The sequence below is a fragment of the Vicugna pacos genome, chromosome 12 (assembly GCF_048564905.1).
Source record: "Vicugna pacos chromosome 12, VicPac4, whole genome shotgun sequence".
Lineage (NCBI taxonomy): Eukaryota > Metazoa > Chordata > Mammalia > Artiodactyla > Camelidae > Vicugna > Vicugna pacos.
Window position 1 is genome coordinate 10,133,504 of NC_132998.1, and position 10,935 is coordinate 10,144,438.

The 10,935-nt window shown below is 48.8% G+C and overlaps 2 protein-coding genes across 3 annotated transcripts; both read right to left on the reverse strand.

Annotated features, from left to right (window-relative positions):
• Positions 1–288: 288 nt before the first annotated feature.
• MYG1 (MYG1 exonuclease) lies at positions 289–7,127 on the reverse strand. 2 transcript variants are annotated; one of them, XM_072972731.1, is made up of 7 exons: positions 6,861–7,127; positions 6,556–6,668; positions 3,935–4,094; positions 1,215–1,367; positions 952–1,074; positions 652–707; positions 289–503 (listed from the first exon to the last, which is right to left on the reverse strand). In XM_072972731.1, exons 1-7 carry the CDS (start codon positions 7,074–7,076, stop codon positions 305–307), a joined length of 1,020 nt encoding a protein of 339 aa, XP_072828832.1. In that variant the 5' UTR covers positions 7,077–7,127; the 3' UTR covers positions 289–304. The 2 variants fall into 2 exon arrangements, with proteins under 2 accessions (XP_072828832.1, XP_006203105.2); XM_006203043.4 differs by having other exon boundaries at positions 652–833; positions 6,861–7,125.
• A 235-nt stretch (positions 7,128–7,362) lies between these two features.
• Positions 7,363–10,530, reverse strand: PFDN5 (prefoldin subunit 5). Its single transcript, XM_006203041.4, has 6 exons — positions 10,411–10,530; positions 10,121–10,223; positions 9,778–9,809; positions 8,784–8,858; positions 8,562–8,667; positions 7,363–7,573 (listed from the first exon to the last, which is right to left on the reverse strand). The coding sequence occupies exons 1-6, from the start codon at positions 10,480–10,482 to the stop codon at positions 7,497–7,499; spliced, it is 465 nt and encodes a 154-aa protein (XP_006203103.1). The 5' UTR covers positions 10,483–10,530; the 3' UTR covers positions 7,363–7,496.
• Positions 10,531–10,935: the final 405 nt, after the last annotated feature.

Genomic DNA, 10,935 nt, shown 5'->3' on the forward strand with positions numbered 1-10,935 from the left:
TCCAGGGCACTGCATTGGGGTATAGTGAAGAAAAAAAAGGGCATTGACTTTTGGTTAAGATCTTGGTTCTTTCACTGTTTCATCACTTCTTGTGATGAATTCGGTCAAGTTTTGAATTTGGTCAAGCTATTTAACCTTAGGAACTAGGTGGTTTTCCAATGATTTGTAAAGCAAAGCTCAGAAAATACCTTGCATAGGCTCTGGCACAGGTAGGTGTCACACTCCTCCCAGGTTTCAGCAAGTTCCCAGAATGGTGTGGGGCAGTGATGGAGCGACACTTGGTCAGTCTGAGATGGAAGAAATTTTATTGGCCTAGGGGATGTGTGGGAGGCACAGGTGCAGGGTACTGGGCCAAGGTGGCACGGGCCATGCTCAAGGCACCCTCTCGGGTCCGGTGCCCGCCAATGAAGCCACTGGTGTGGACAAAGACACAGCCAGGAATCCCACTGACCTGGTCCAGGGCATCATCCCGAAGACCCCGCCATGGCTCTGGCAGGGGCAGCCTATGAATGAGCAGAAAGAAGGAGCTGCTAGGAGCAAATGAAGGCCTTGAAGAACCGGGAGAGGGGTAGCAGAGGCAGTGTTGGTGGCCTCCTCTGAGAGGGTCGAAATAAGCCTGAAGGGCTGCAGGGTGGTCCCCTGGGGCCTCACCTGCTCTGGAATGAATGGAGCTCCTTAGGCACACACTGTACCCGCCACTGTCCAGCCTGGTCAGTGTAGATAACAAAGGCGATGGTCACCGGCGGGGACAGCCCCGATTCCAGGTGGTAGAGATGCTCCTTCCAGGGGCATCCACCTTTTGCCAGTTCTATTATCTCCCCACTTGAGTCTACCTGAAAGGGAAGCAGAGCAAGGCAAGAAGACTTAGGGTAGGAGCAGGAGTCCTGGTGACTGGCAGCCCGCCAGCAGTCACTGACTCCTGAGCCCCAGTGCCTCCTCCCAGGCCTATACCTGGAATCGCTGGGCCAGGGCCTCTTCCACCAGGGCCCGGGCTGGCAGCCAGCTGTGCTGGTAGAATTCTAGTCTCTGCAGAAACTCCTCGCGAACCAGATCCATTGCACGCTTGAATCCTTCCTGGGAATTATGTGGGAATGAGAACCAGGGTGCTGGCTGGAACTCTGGACTTTGCTAGGGCCTGATGGGGGCAACCACTCTCATTTCCTCCCCAGAGCTTCCTACACACCTCATGGGCTCTTCCCCGGGGCCCTCCCTACCTCAGTGTCTTGGTTGGGCTGGTTCCAGGTGGGATTAAGCCGAGCAACCCGGGCGCTCAGCGTAGTAGTCACCGCATAACGAGGCTGTCCCTCCTCCCACTGGGAGATGCCATTGTCCACTGCATCCAACTCCTCCACGAAGTTCTCGTATATCTAAGATAGCAGGAGGAGGAATGCTCTGGAGGGCGCCTACCACTTGCACAAAGCTTTGTAGGTTTCAAAGTTTACGCATATACACTGTTATTTAATCTTAACAGCCGTGCGATGATCTCTCAACATGAGCTGAATGAGGAAAGGGGGAGCTGGGGAGTTCAGCAACTTGCTAAAGGTCAGCGAGCAAACAGTGCTGGGGCTAGAATTCAGGTCACCTGATTTCTAATCCAGTACTCACTCTACTGCCACTCAAAGCCTGAGCCAAGGCCGGCATGTGTGGGGAAGGGGCTGCTGACTTCTGAATGGGAAGGTCTTGAGTTCTGTAAGGGGCTCGGTGGGAGTGGATCCCTATGGCTGAGGTGGGGGTAAATCTCCAGGTGGGCTGAGTAGGCTACTGAGTAATCCAGTTAAGGAGGCATGAGAGGGTCTGGCTAAGCACACCAGTCGGGTGGAGATGAGTACTGGACTGGACATCAAGAGCTGGGATGTGGGCCCAGGGAAGCCCACGATATGTAACATGGCATTAGCAGTTGCTGCATCTCCTGAGCCTAAAGAGGTGGTAGGACAATGCCTCAAGAATTTGGGGGATTATCAGTGTTTAATGCAACACTGCCTTTCAAAATAGGCCCATATATCACACCTGTGGTATGTAGAAAAAGTGCTCCTCTCAGGGAGAGCTGAAAAAGAACTCTATGCCTGGCACCTCTTGGTCTGGACCCCAACCCAAAGCTCAGTTAAAACCTGGGTGTAACTTTAATATACAAAATATGTAAACAGCTCATACAACTGAATAGCCAAAAAGCAACCCAACTTAAAAAAAGGACATTAAGAGTTGAATACACATTTTTCCAAAGAAGACATACCAATGGCCAACAGGAGCATGAAAGATGTTCAACATCATTAATCATCAGAGAAATGTACATTAAAACCGCAATGAGATATCACCTCGCACCTGTCAGAACGGCTACCATCAAAAAGACCACAGACAAATGTTAGTGAGGATGTGGAGGAAAGAAAACCCTTGTACACTGCTGGTGGAAATGTAAATTGGCACAGTCACTGTGGAGAGCAGTACGGAGGTTCCTCTAAAAACTAAAAATAAAACTCTCATGTGACCCAACAATCCCACTGCTGGGTATATATCCAAAAAAGAAAGAAAAAACCAAACTGAGAACACAATTGGAAAAGAGACATGCACCCAAATGTTCATAGCAGCATTATTTACAATAGCCAAGATATGGAAGCAACTTAAAAAGTGTCCAACAGATGACTGGATAAAGAAGATGTGGTATATGTACACACACATATATACATACCATGAAATACTACTCAGCTGTTAAAAAAATGTTCCATTTGCAACAATATGGTTGGAACTGCAGGATATTATGCTTAGTGAAATAAGTCAGAGAAAGACAAGTACTGTATGTTATCACTTATATGTGGAATCAAAAAATTAACGAATTTTTGAGAAACAGACTCACAGAGAAACCAGTGGTTACCAGTGGGAAGGGGGAGGGGCAAGACAGGCGTAGGGGATTAAAGGGTAAAAACTATAAGATAAACTACAAAGATATATTGTACACCACAGGGAATAAAGCCAATATTTTATAACTATAAATGGAGTATAACCTTTAAAACTGTGAATCACTATGTTGTACACCTGAAACTTACATAACACTGTACATCAGCTACACCTCAATTAAAAAAATAAAACAATAAAAATTAAAAAACCTTAGGTATAATTTAGTTCAATTGCTTAGAAACCCCTCAGCAGTAGAAGGGAAAACTGACCCAGTCTGAAACCTCAGTATTCCAAAAGCTCCAATTTAACTGTTTATACTTCTCCACATTTTTGGGTCACACGAATGCTGTGTCACAGGGGATGATAGGCAAGTTGAGACAGAACTGAACTCAACAGCCTACCTGCAAAAAAACCAGAGCTGAATGAACCTGAAGTTTGACTTGTGACCTTCAGAGGAGCAGGGTCAAGCAGGGTCAAGAATCATCATCTGACAAAGACATGCACGCCAGGGCCACTAGCCTGTTCCTTCCCCAGCAGCCGGCACCTGCTGAGCTGCCTGCAGGAGGCACTGGCAGAACCTGCCGAGGTTTTCATAATCAAACCCTTCCCATCCTGGCTTCCCTGGTTTCCCTGGTCGTGTGCCTCCGGCGAATATAGCGGTGCCTACGATATGCTGCTCTCCACCTTCAGGGCAGTCAGAATCTCAGCCATATGCTTCCAAACACAAGCTACCTCCTCTATTACCAAGCTGTTGAATGATCATATGTGTGTGTCAGGTCAAGAAAAAGACTGGGGAACACTGCTTTTTAGTTTCCAAAGCCCTTCCTGACATATTACCTTACCCACTTCTCACAACCACCCCAGGATGGAGGCAGGAAAGAGGTGACTATCCCTTTGTGAGATGAGCCCAACTGAGGGAGAGGGCGGTGGGCCAGCACGGGTCAGGAACCCTGACCTGAGCCCAGTCCTGAGTGTGGTGTGAGCGCCATGCCAGCCGGCCTGGTGGAGATGCACGTGTGGAGCATCTCTGTCCTTGGGTCCCCACCTTGTCATAGAGGGTGCCCACCATGTTGTCCTCTTCGCTAGTGCCCAGCAACTGGGCCAGCAGCTTGTGCCCGAAGTGCAGATAGATGAGTCCCGCACTGCTCAGCTTGGTCTGCCACGGCTTCCCCGGGGACAGGGAGCTCATGGTCTCTGTGAAAGACCTGAGGAGCACAGGGAGGTGGGGCTGAGGCAGAGTCGCTCCAATTAACCTGCCGTGTGTGCGCACGTGCAGGCACAGTGGGGTGGGGAGAAGGGAGAGTACCTTGGGAGCTGGGAGAAAGCTCTGCTGGCAAGGTTTTGGCTTGTCCTCAGGGGCCTACAGGGACCCCAGTTTGAAGACTCCATTCATGCATTCATTTGGCAATGGTAAACTCAATGTTTACCACGCGCCAGGCTTTGTGTTGCACTGTTACAGATGAAAAAACTAAGGCCCTGTCCCTGCCTTCAAGTTTATCCACCTAAAGAAGACACCCACACAAACAACCAAGCAAATGCTCTAGTTATAAACAAAGAAAAGGGGAGGGGAAGGAAAGGATTCAGGTCACTCCTGAAAGGCGAATTAGTGGGTGTTCATCAAACAGACAAAGGGTAAAGGAGAAAAAGCAATCTACGTAGAGGGAACATGTCCAGGGGCTAAGAGACAGGTCTCTTCCTGGAACTGCAAGAAAGGCAGTTTAGGTTGAGGAATGAGTGGCAAAAGATAAAGCTGGACCACAGCAGGCCTTGTTGGAGTTTGGACTTTATCTGTAGATCATGGGGTGCCACCGAGAGAGCGTAAGCAGGCCAGTGCATGTCAGGAAGAGCACCGCGCCAGCCAGCACGGAGAAGAGATGCACGCTTACCTGCAGGGGTCGGGTGAGGGAGGAAGGCAGGGCTTTGAATAGCAGTGGGACAGAGGGCAGGGAAAGGAATGGCAGTTGTTAGGGCAGTAGAAACTACAGCTGTAATTTCTAAATATCAGTCCGGAATCACCAAGGGAGCTCATTTATTGTTCTAATGGTTTTTATTATTAAATATGGAATAAATACAAAAATATAAAATATTCTTAAGGTATAAAGACTAGTAACAATTACCCTCCAGAAAAGATTCAGAAAGAAGCAAAACTAAATAGTTGACGCAAACGGATACACGTAACGTGCTCAACTGCACCCAAGAACAAGGGCATGATGAACACAAAATTCAGGCTGCTGCTTACTCCTGGGGGAGGTAGCGGGATGGGACAGGGAAGAGGCCCACAGGTACAGACACAAAGGTAATGATCTAGTTCCTAAGTTGGGAGATTGGTTCATGGGTGTTCATTTTATGTTCTATATTCCAGAAATGTTACATGTATTTTTTTACATGTCAAATCCTGCATAGTTTTTTCAAGTATATAAAGTCATTATAAAAAAGGAAGTAGTCAATAATGCCAAGTGCCACAAAGAGGTCAGTGAGGTGAGACCCTCAGCCAGCAGCCTGAATTTGGTTTGAGGTCACTGGTGCCCTTTCCACAAGCATTTCCAGTGGAGAGATTGGGACAGAACCGGCTGAATGAACGAACAAATGAATGGAATGAATTGGAAGGGATGTGGGGCCAGGATCAGTTCTTCTGAAGAGTGCCTGAGAAGTGAGGGTGAGAGATCATGCTGTAAATACTGGGAGCATTCCCTCCCGGTATCATTATGAAAGTAATATGTATATTTCAACGAAAAAGAGAGGGAGGGAAGGACAGAGGTGGTGAGAAATACTTAAAAGACTTAGAACAAAATAAAATTTCATGACCCCTTAGAAATAACAACTTCAAAAAGTGTGGTGTACCTGTGGGAGGGTTTTGTTTTTATTCATGCCTTTGTTTTCAAGATGGGAGATGCCCAAGCAGAGTTTCTTGCTGTAGTAGATGTACTGGCGGGGAGAACTGTGAGGTGAAGTCCCAGGGTAGAAAGTAATAAACTGGAAAAGGGGCAAAGAGAAGAAAACAATGTTTCCTGAATTGGAAGGATAAAGCTGACATGTTCAGGAGTGGGAAAGTGAGGATGTGTGTGCACAGGAAAAGCTAAATTTCCTTTGAAAGGAAAGAGGCAGGGTCACTCACTGAGGGAGTTTGATGAGGCAGAGGCTTGAGGAGAGGGGAAAAGGATTAGAATGGTACTGGGGATAACGGGCTACCCTGGGACAAGAACGATTTCCCATTGGAAGAGCATAAATGATGTGGAAGACAACATATATCTGAACTGTCGCCACCCACCACAATCATAGGGGTCCAGCAGTCTGAGGTGGGCAATAAGGGCATACGAATGCATTAAACTCAGCTGGGGTATTCAGCGGAGTGATGACGGAGTTGGGGGAAGAAAAGCCTAACTGAGCAGAAGAAAGAGATGAGTCGGGAGGGGCCAGGGGACTGACGAGGGCCAAGGGAGACTTGGGCAGATGCGAGGGCTCCGGGAGTCCCCAGGCCAGGTAGATGGGTGCAGAGCAAGCAGGCAGAGAGCTGAAAGGATGGAAGACAGTAGTCCGTGGGACACAAGAGTTTGCCTTCCAGCATGAGGCGGTTCCCTTCGCTGACACGGACCACGACGGTGGACTGGAGCACTGAGGAAAGCTGAACTCAAGGAGGCTAAAGAAACATGGTATGTGGGAACCCACCTCTGGTGATGGTCATAGCGGTGTCTCTGAGGGTCGTACTCGCCCCCCACGTCTACCACGATGTCACAAGAAGCCAGTTTCTCGGGGTCCCGGGTCCGCACAATCTCTGCATCCTGCAGGGGAAAGACGAGGTGAGGGGGCTGCCGGGGTCGCGCGGGTCGAGGATTAATGTTGGGCTTCCGGGGAGCCGCGGAGGTGAGGACGGGTGCCCTGGCCGTCTGAGCTACCACAGGAACCCATGAGGGGCACGCGGTCCGTCCCAGAGACTCGCCGGCAGCCCCCGGGTCAGTCTGCGCGGACCGTACCCGGTATTCAGGCAGGAGGCGCAGCAACGCGCACGCCAGCGCTTCATCGCAGTGGAACGTGCCGTTGTGCGTCCCGATTCGGGCTGGGGCCATGACGTGGCTCCGGGATCGTTTGGAGGGTGGGACCGACTCCAGGCTGAGCTTGGGGCGCGGGGCCCAGAGGGGTGGCGGCGGCAGCAGCAGAGGAAGGAGACCGCGCAGAAACCGGTAGCCCATGCAGGTACCCCGGAGAAGAGATAGAACGCCGACCCGGAAGAAGAAGCGTCCGCAAGGCCCACTTCCGCTTGCCAGCCGTCCCCATGGCAACTGGCCGCGCAGGAAGAAGATGCAGCCACGCGCAGAAGTTCGACTCCATCTCCTCGACAGGCCACGGGCAGAGCCTCCAAGAAGAGCACTGCATCACCCTGCTTATCAGGCTCTGGGGAAGGGCGCACCCTCTCGACCGCCGCCCTCCCATTTCATTACCAGTCCTTTACTTAATGCAAGAAAAGACCAACGAGTGTTGCCCGGTGCAGAGTTGCCCGGCTGGCACATTTATTAGCATTAAACATAAGACCCTTCTCTACCCCCGTTTCAGGAGCCAAGCCCACAAAGTCCCAGACCCCTGAAGCGGGCCACATTTCTGAAACAAGGCTCTCAGGCTTTGGCAGTAGCCTGAGCTGCTCCCAGGGCTGTGAGCTGCTGAATCTTCTGGCTCATCATCTCCATGACAGCTGTGGGGAAAAACGTCAGACCCTGGTCAGGAGCTAAAGAGGAGATGCCAGAGCTAAGAAAAAGTTACAGGGAAGTTTAAGTACAGGTAACCAACCAACTACAGTTAAAACTTTTAACATAATGATCCACTGTGGAGGGCACACCACAAATTTAGAGTCTACAACGTGTCAGTAAATATGGTAGCAAATACAAAATTGAACAAAATACTGTATTAAATGAGTCAGATATAACCAGAAAATTATAACGTGAAAAGATTTTTGACTTTAGAACAGTAGTTCTCAATTCTGACTGTATAACAGAATCACCTAGGAAGCTTTTTAAAAAACATTCTTGGAATTCCTCCGCCCCCACGCCCTTGATTTACAACTGACCCTTGAACAAGACGGGGTTGAACTGTACAAGACCACTTATACATGGATTTTTTGGAACAGTAAATACTACAGTACTACATGATCAATGGTTGGTTGAATCCATAAACGTGGAACTGAGGATACAGAGGGCTGACTATAAGTTATGTATAGATTTTCTTCCACTTCACGCAGGGTCAGCACCCCTAACCCATACGCTGCTCAAGGGTCAAATGTAGTCGGTTTGGAGTGGGCCCAGGTTTTCTTTTTAAACTCCCCAGGTGATTCTAACGTGCAGCCAGGGCTGTAATTGCCAGTAGTTAGCTAGTTAGGACTATATTTCTTTCCTGTGTGTTCATTTACATGCATCTTCTCCCTCATTCCATCCACATTAAATAGGAACTCAGACAAGAGAACACAGACATGATTTTCTTCCTCTAAATTTTGCAAGAACCCTACCCAGGAACCTACAAATAGTGGGTATGTAATGCACAGCATCTAAAGAGTAATACATGAAGACAGCAGAGAGAAAAACATGGTTTTAATCCAGCAAAGGCGACACCCCCATGGCTCACACTACAATCCATGTTCTTTATTATGGAGGCAGAAAGGGTGAAGAGGTGCCCAAAGCCAAGCCTACCCTGTTTCATGGCATGCTTCTCTTGCAGAGCTGGCTGGATTTTCTCCATTTGCTTGGTAAGGAAGTCTATCTTCCTCTTGAAGAAGTCCTTGGCATCTTCAGCTGTCTGCAAGGTCAGCAGTGAATGAGGGGCTAAGAGAAGCCCACATTTTGCACTCCAGATCTCCCCCTAAACTCCCTTTCCCTCCTCAAAGCAGCATCAATGTGCTTTCTTCCACTCACCTTCTCTACATAGTAGCCAGTTCCCACATCGATGAGTACATGTTCCACATCATGTAGCTTCCCAGGGACATACATCTGAGAAGCAAGGATTAAGGGAAAACTAGTCCAGCAAAAGTCATGAATCCCTGAAGCTAGAAGCTTGACTTCCCAAGACCCTCCTTTCCTAAAAAGGCACAGGGACTGAATAATCTGAAAGTCTATAAAATCCAAATGGGGAGAGACAGGAAAGTCGGTTCCTTATGGAGAAAATCACATATGCTGGCATTCTCTGTTGCCCTGATCCATCTGCCTCCCTCCAAGCAGTTCTTACAATCCCCATTAGCCCTTCCAGAAAAACTAGATAGAATGGTTTTTTCCTGCTGCTGTTGAGTAGTAAAAGAGAAAAACCGGCCTCACCTCCCCTTTAACACCCCCAACCATCAACCAGCTAATTCTGATGGATTTAATGTTCATTATTTAAGCAATCCCTACTATGCTGTTATTCCTGTGTTCCCTTTTCAGCCTGTCAGTTCTCAGGTAGTTTACAGATGCCCTACTATCATAAGTTGCTCATTCAAATAAAACATTCAACAGGTGGACACACTCCAGGTTTCTTAGTAACAACAGTTTAGGAATAAGAGCCACAATTAAACTGAAATTGAGGACTAATAAACGGAGCCAATCCCTTTGTTTCTATATCCTCTATTCTTCTGTTGTTTGTTTTCTAAGTCATTAGTAAAAGTGTAAACCACCAGTTTTATCTCCCTATTAGGTTATATCCTCACACAGCGAAGAGAAATAATCAGACCTCAATTCTACATACACCTTGGTGCTCACAAGGCATTAGCTGGATGCTGACCCCAGGTTAGGCAAAAGAACCACCAAGTGTGTATAATAAAGGTATTCTCTGAATCATCGGGGTACTCTGCAGTAATCAAAACCTTCCGCTCCATTTTGCAGGGTAGGAATGAGAGAAAAGGAGAGAGCAAGGTAGCGGTTCCTGTGGAAAGGATACAGAACTCGTCAGTGGGACGAGTAATTCTTTTCCTGTGAAAGCAATTAAAACAAACATGTGGGGAAGGTTGGCAGCTCCAACTTTTAGACGTTAAAGGGAGTTTCAATACAGGACAGCGCCCAGAGACTGTACGAAAAGGACCGAAACAGGGACAACAGGAGCTGTAATGTCCTGTACATTTCAATTCCAGATACGCAACATGCAAAGGGTTCCTGCAGTGGTATACAATACGTAACAGACCGTCCTCTAGTCTAAGGTAAGGAAAACTGGACTAGGAGGCAGGACGAGAGGAGAAGCCGGGTCACCATATGCCCCAGGTTGCTTTCACGCGCCTACCCCATACCCTCGTTGCTCTTGTTCAGCACGTTCAGACAGTCCTTGGCTTCCACGTACTTGGTCTGTACCACCTTGAGCTGGGCAATGGACGTGGACAAGAACTCCACTTCCTACAGAGGAGGGGAATGAGGGTCAGTGTGGGGAATGGCGGGAGAGGGGGGCACGGCCGGAGAAGGGGCGGGTCCTTCACCTGGAAAGGGAGGCCTCTCCAAATGGGGCGGAATGGGGAGCGAAAGAGTACTCGTGGGAAGGAAGGTAGTGAGGCAGAAAAGGGGTGTCTGTGGGGCCCATCCCCACCTGGTCCAGCTGATTCTTGAGCATTTCTAGCTGCGGCAGATTCAGCTCGCTGATGTTAACCGACTGCGCCATGTTGGGTAGGAGGACTAAGGAAACGGAAGCCAGCCGGGAGAGTAACGCTCTAGCCGTCCTCTGCGCATCTCGGTGGCTGCGCGGGGAGGCCTCGCAGCGCCAGACATCTCTATGGTCCTCCGTTCCGGAGCAGGAGACCGAGCTGACTCTTCTCTTGTGACTCGCCTTGGAATAAAAAGGATATTGGCGTTTTCTTTTTAACAAAACATCCCAAGCCTAGCGTAGTCCTGTGCTCAAGGAACTTAAGAATCTTAAAAGTATTCAGGCCATAACCACAGTGTTTGTAAAGCAATGTATGTTACTCCACGTGAGTGGTATAAACCTAGTGATAAAAGACACAGAAGGGGCTTGTGAAGTTTTCCGGGTCGGGTCCGGGGAGTAGCCTTGTGAAAGGGGTGCTTCGGGCAGATGAAGTGGGAGTCTGGTGGTGGAGAGAACACGAAGGAGGCGCGT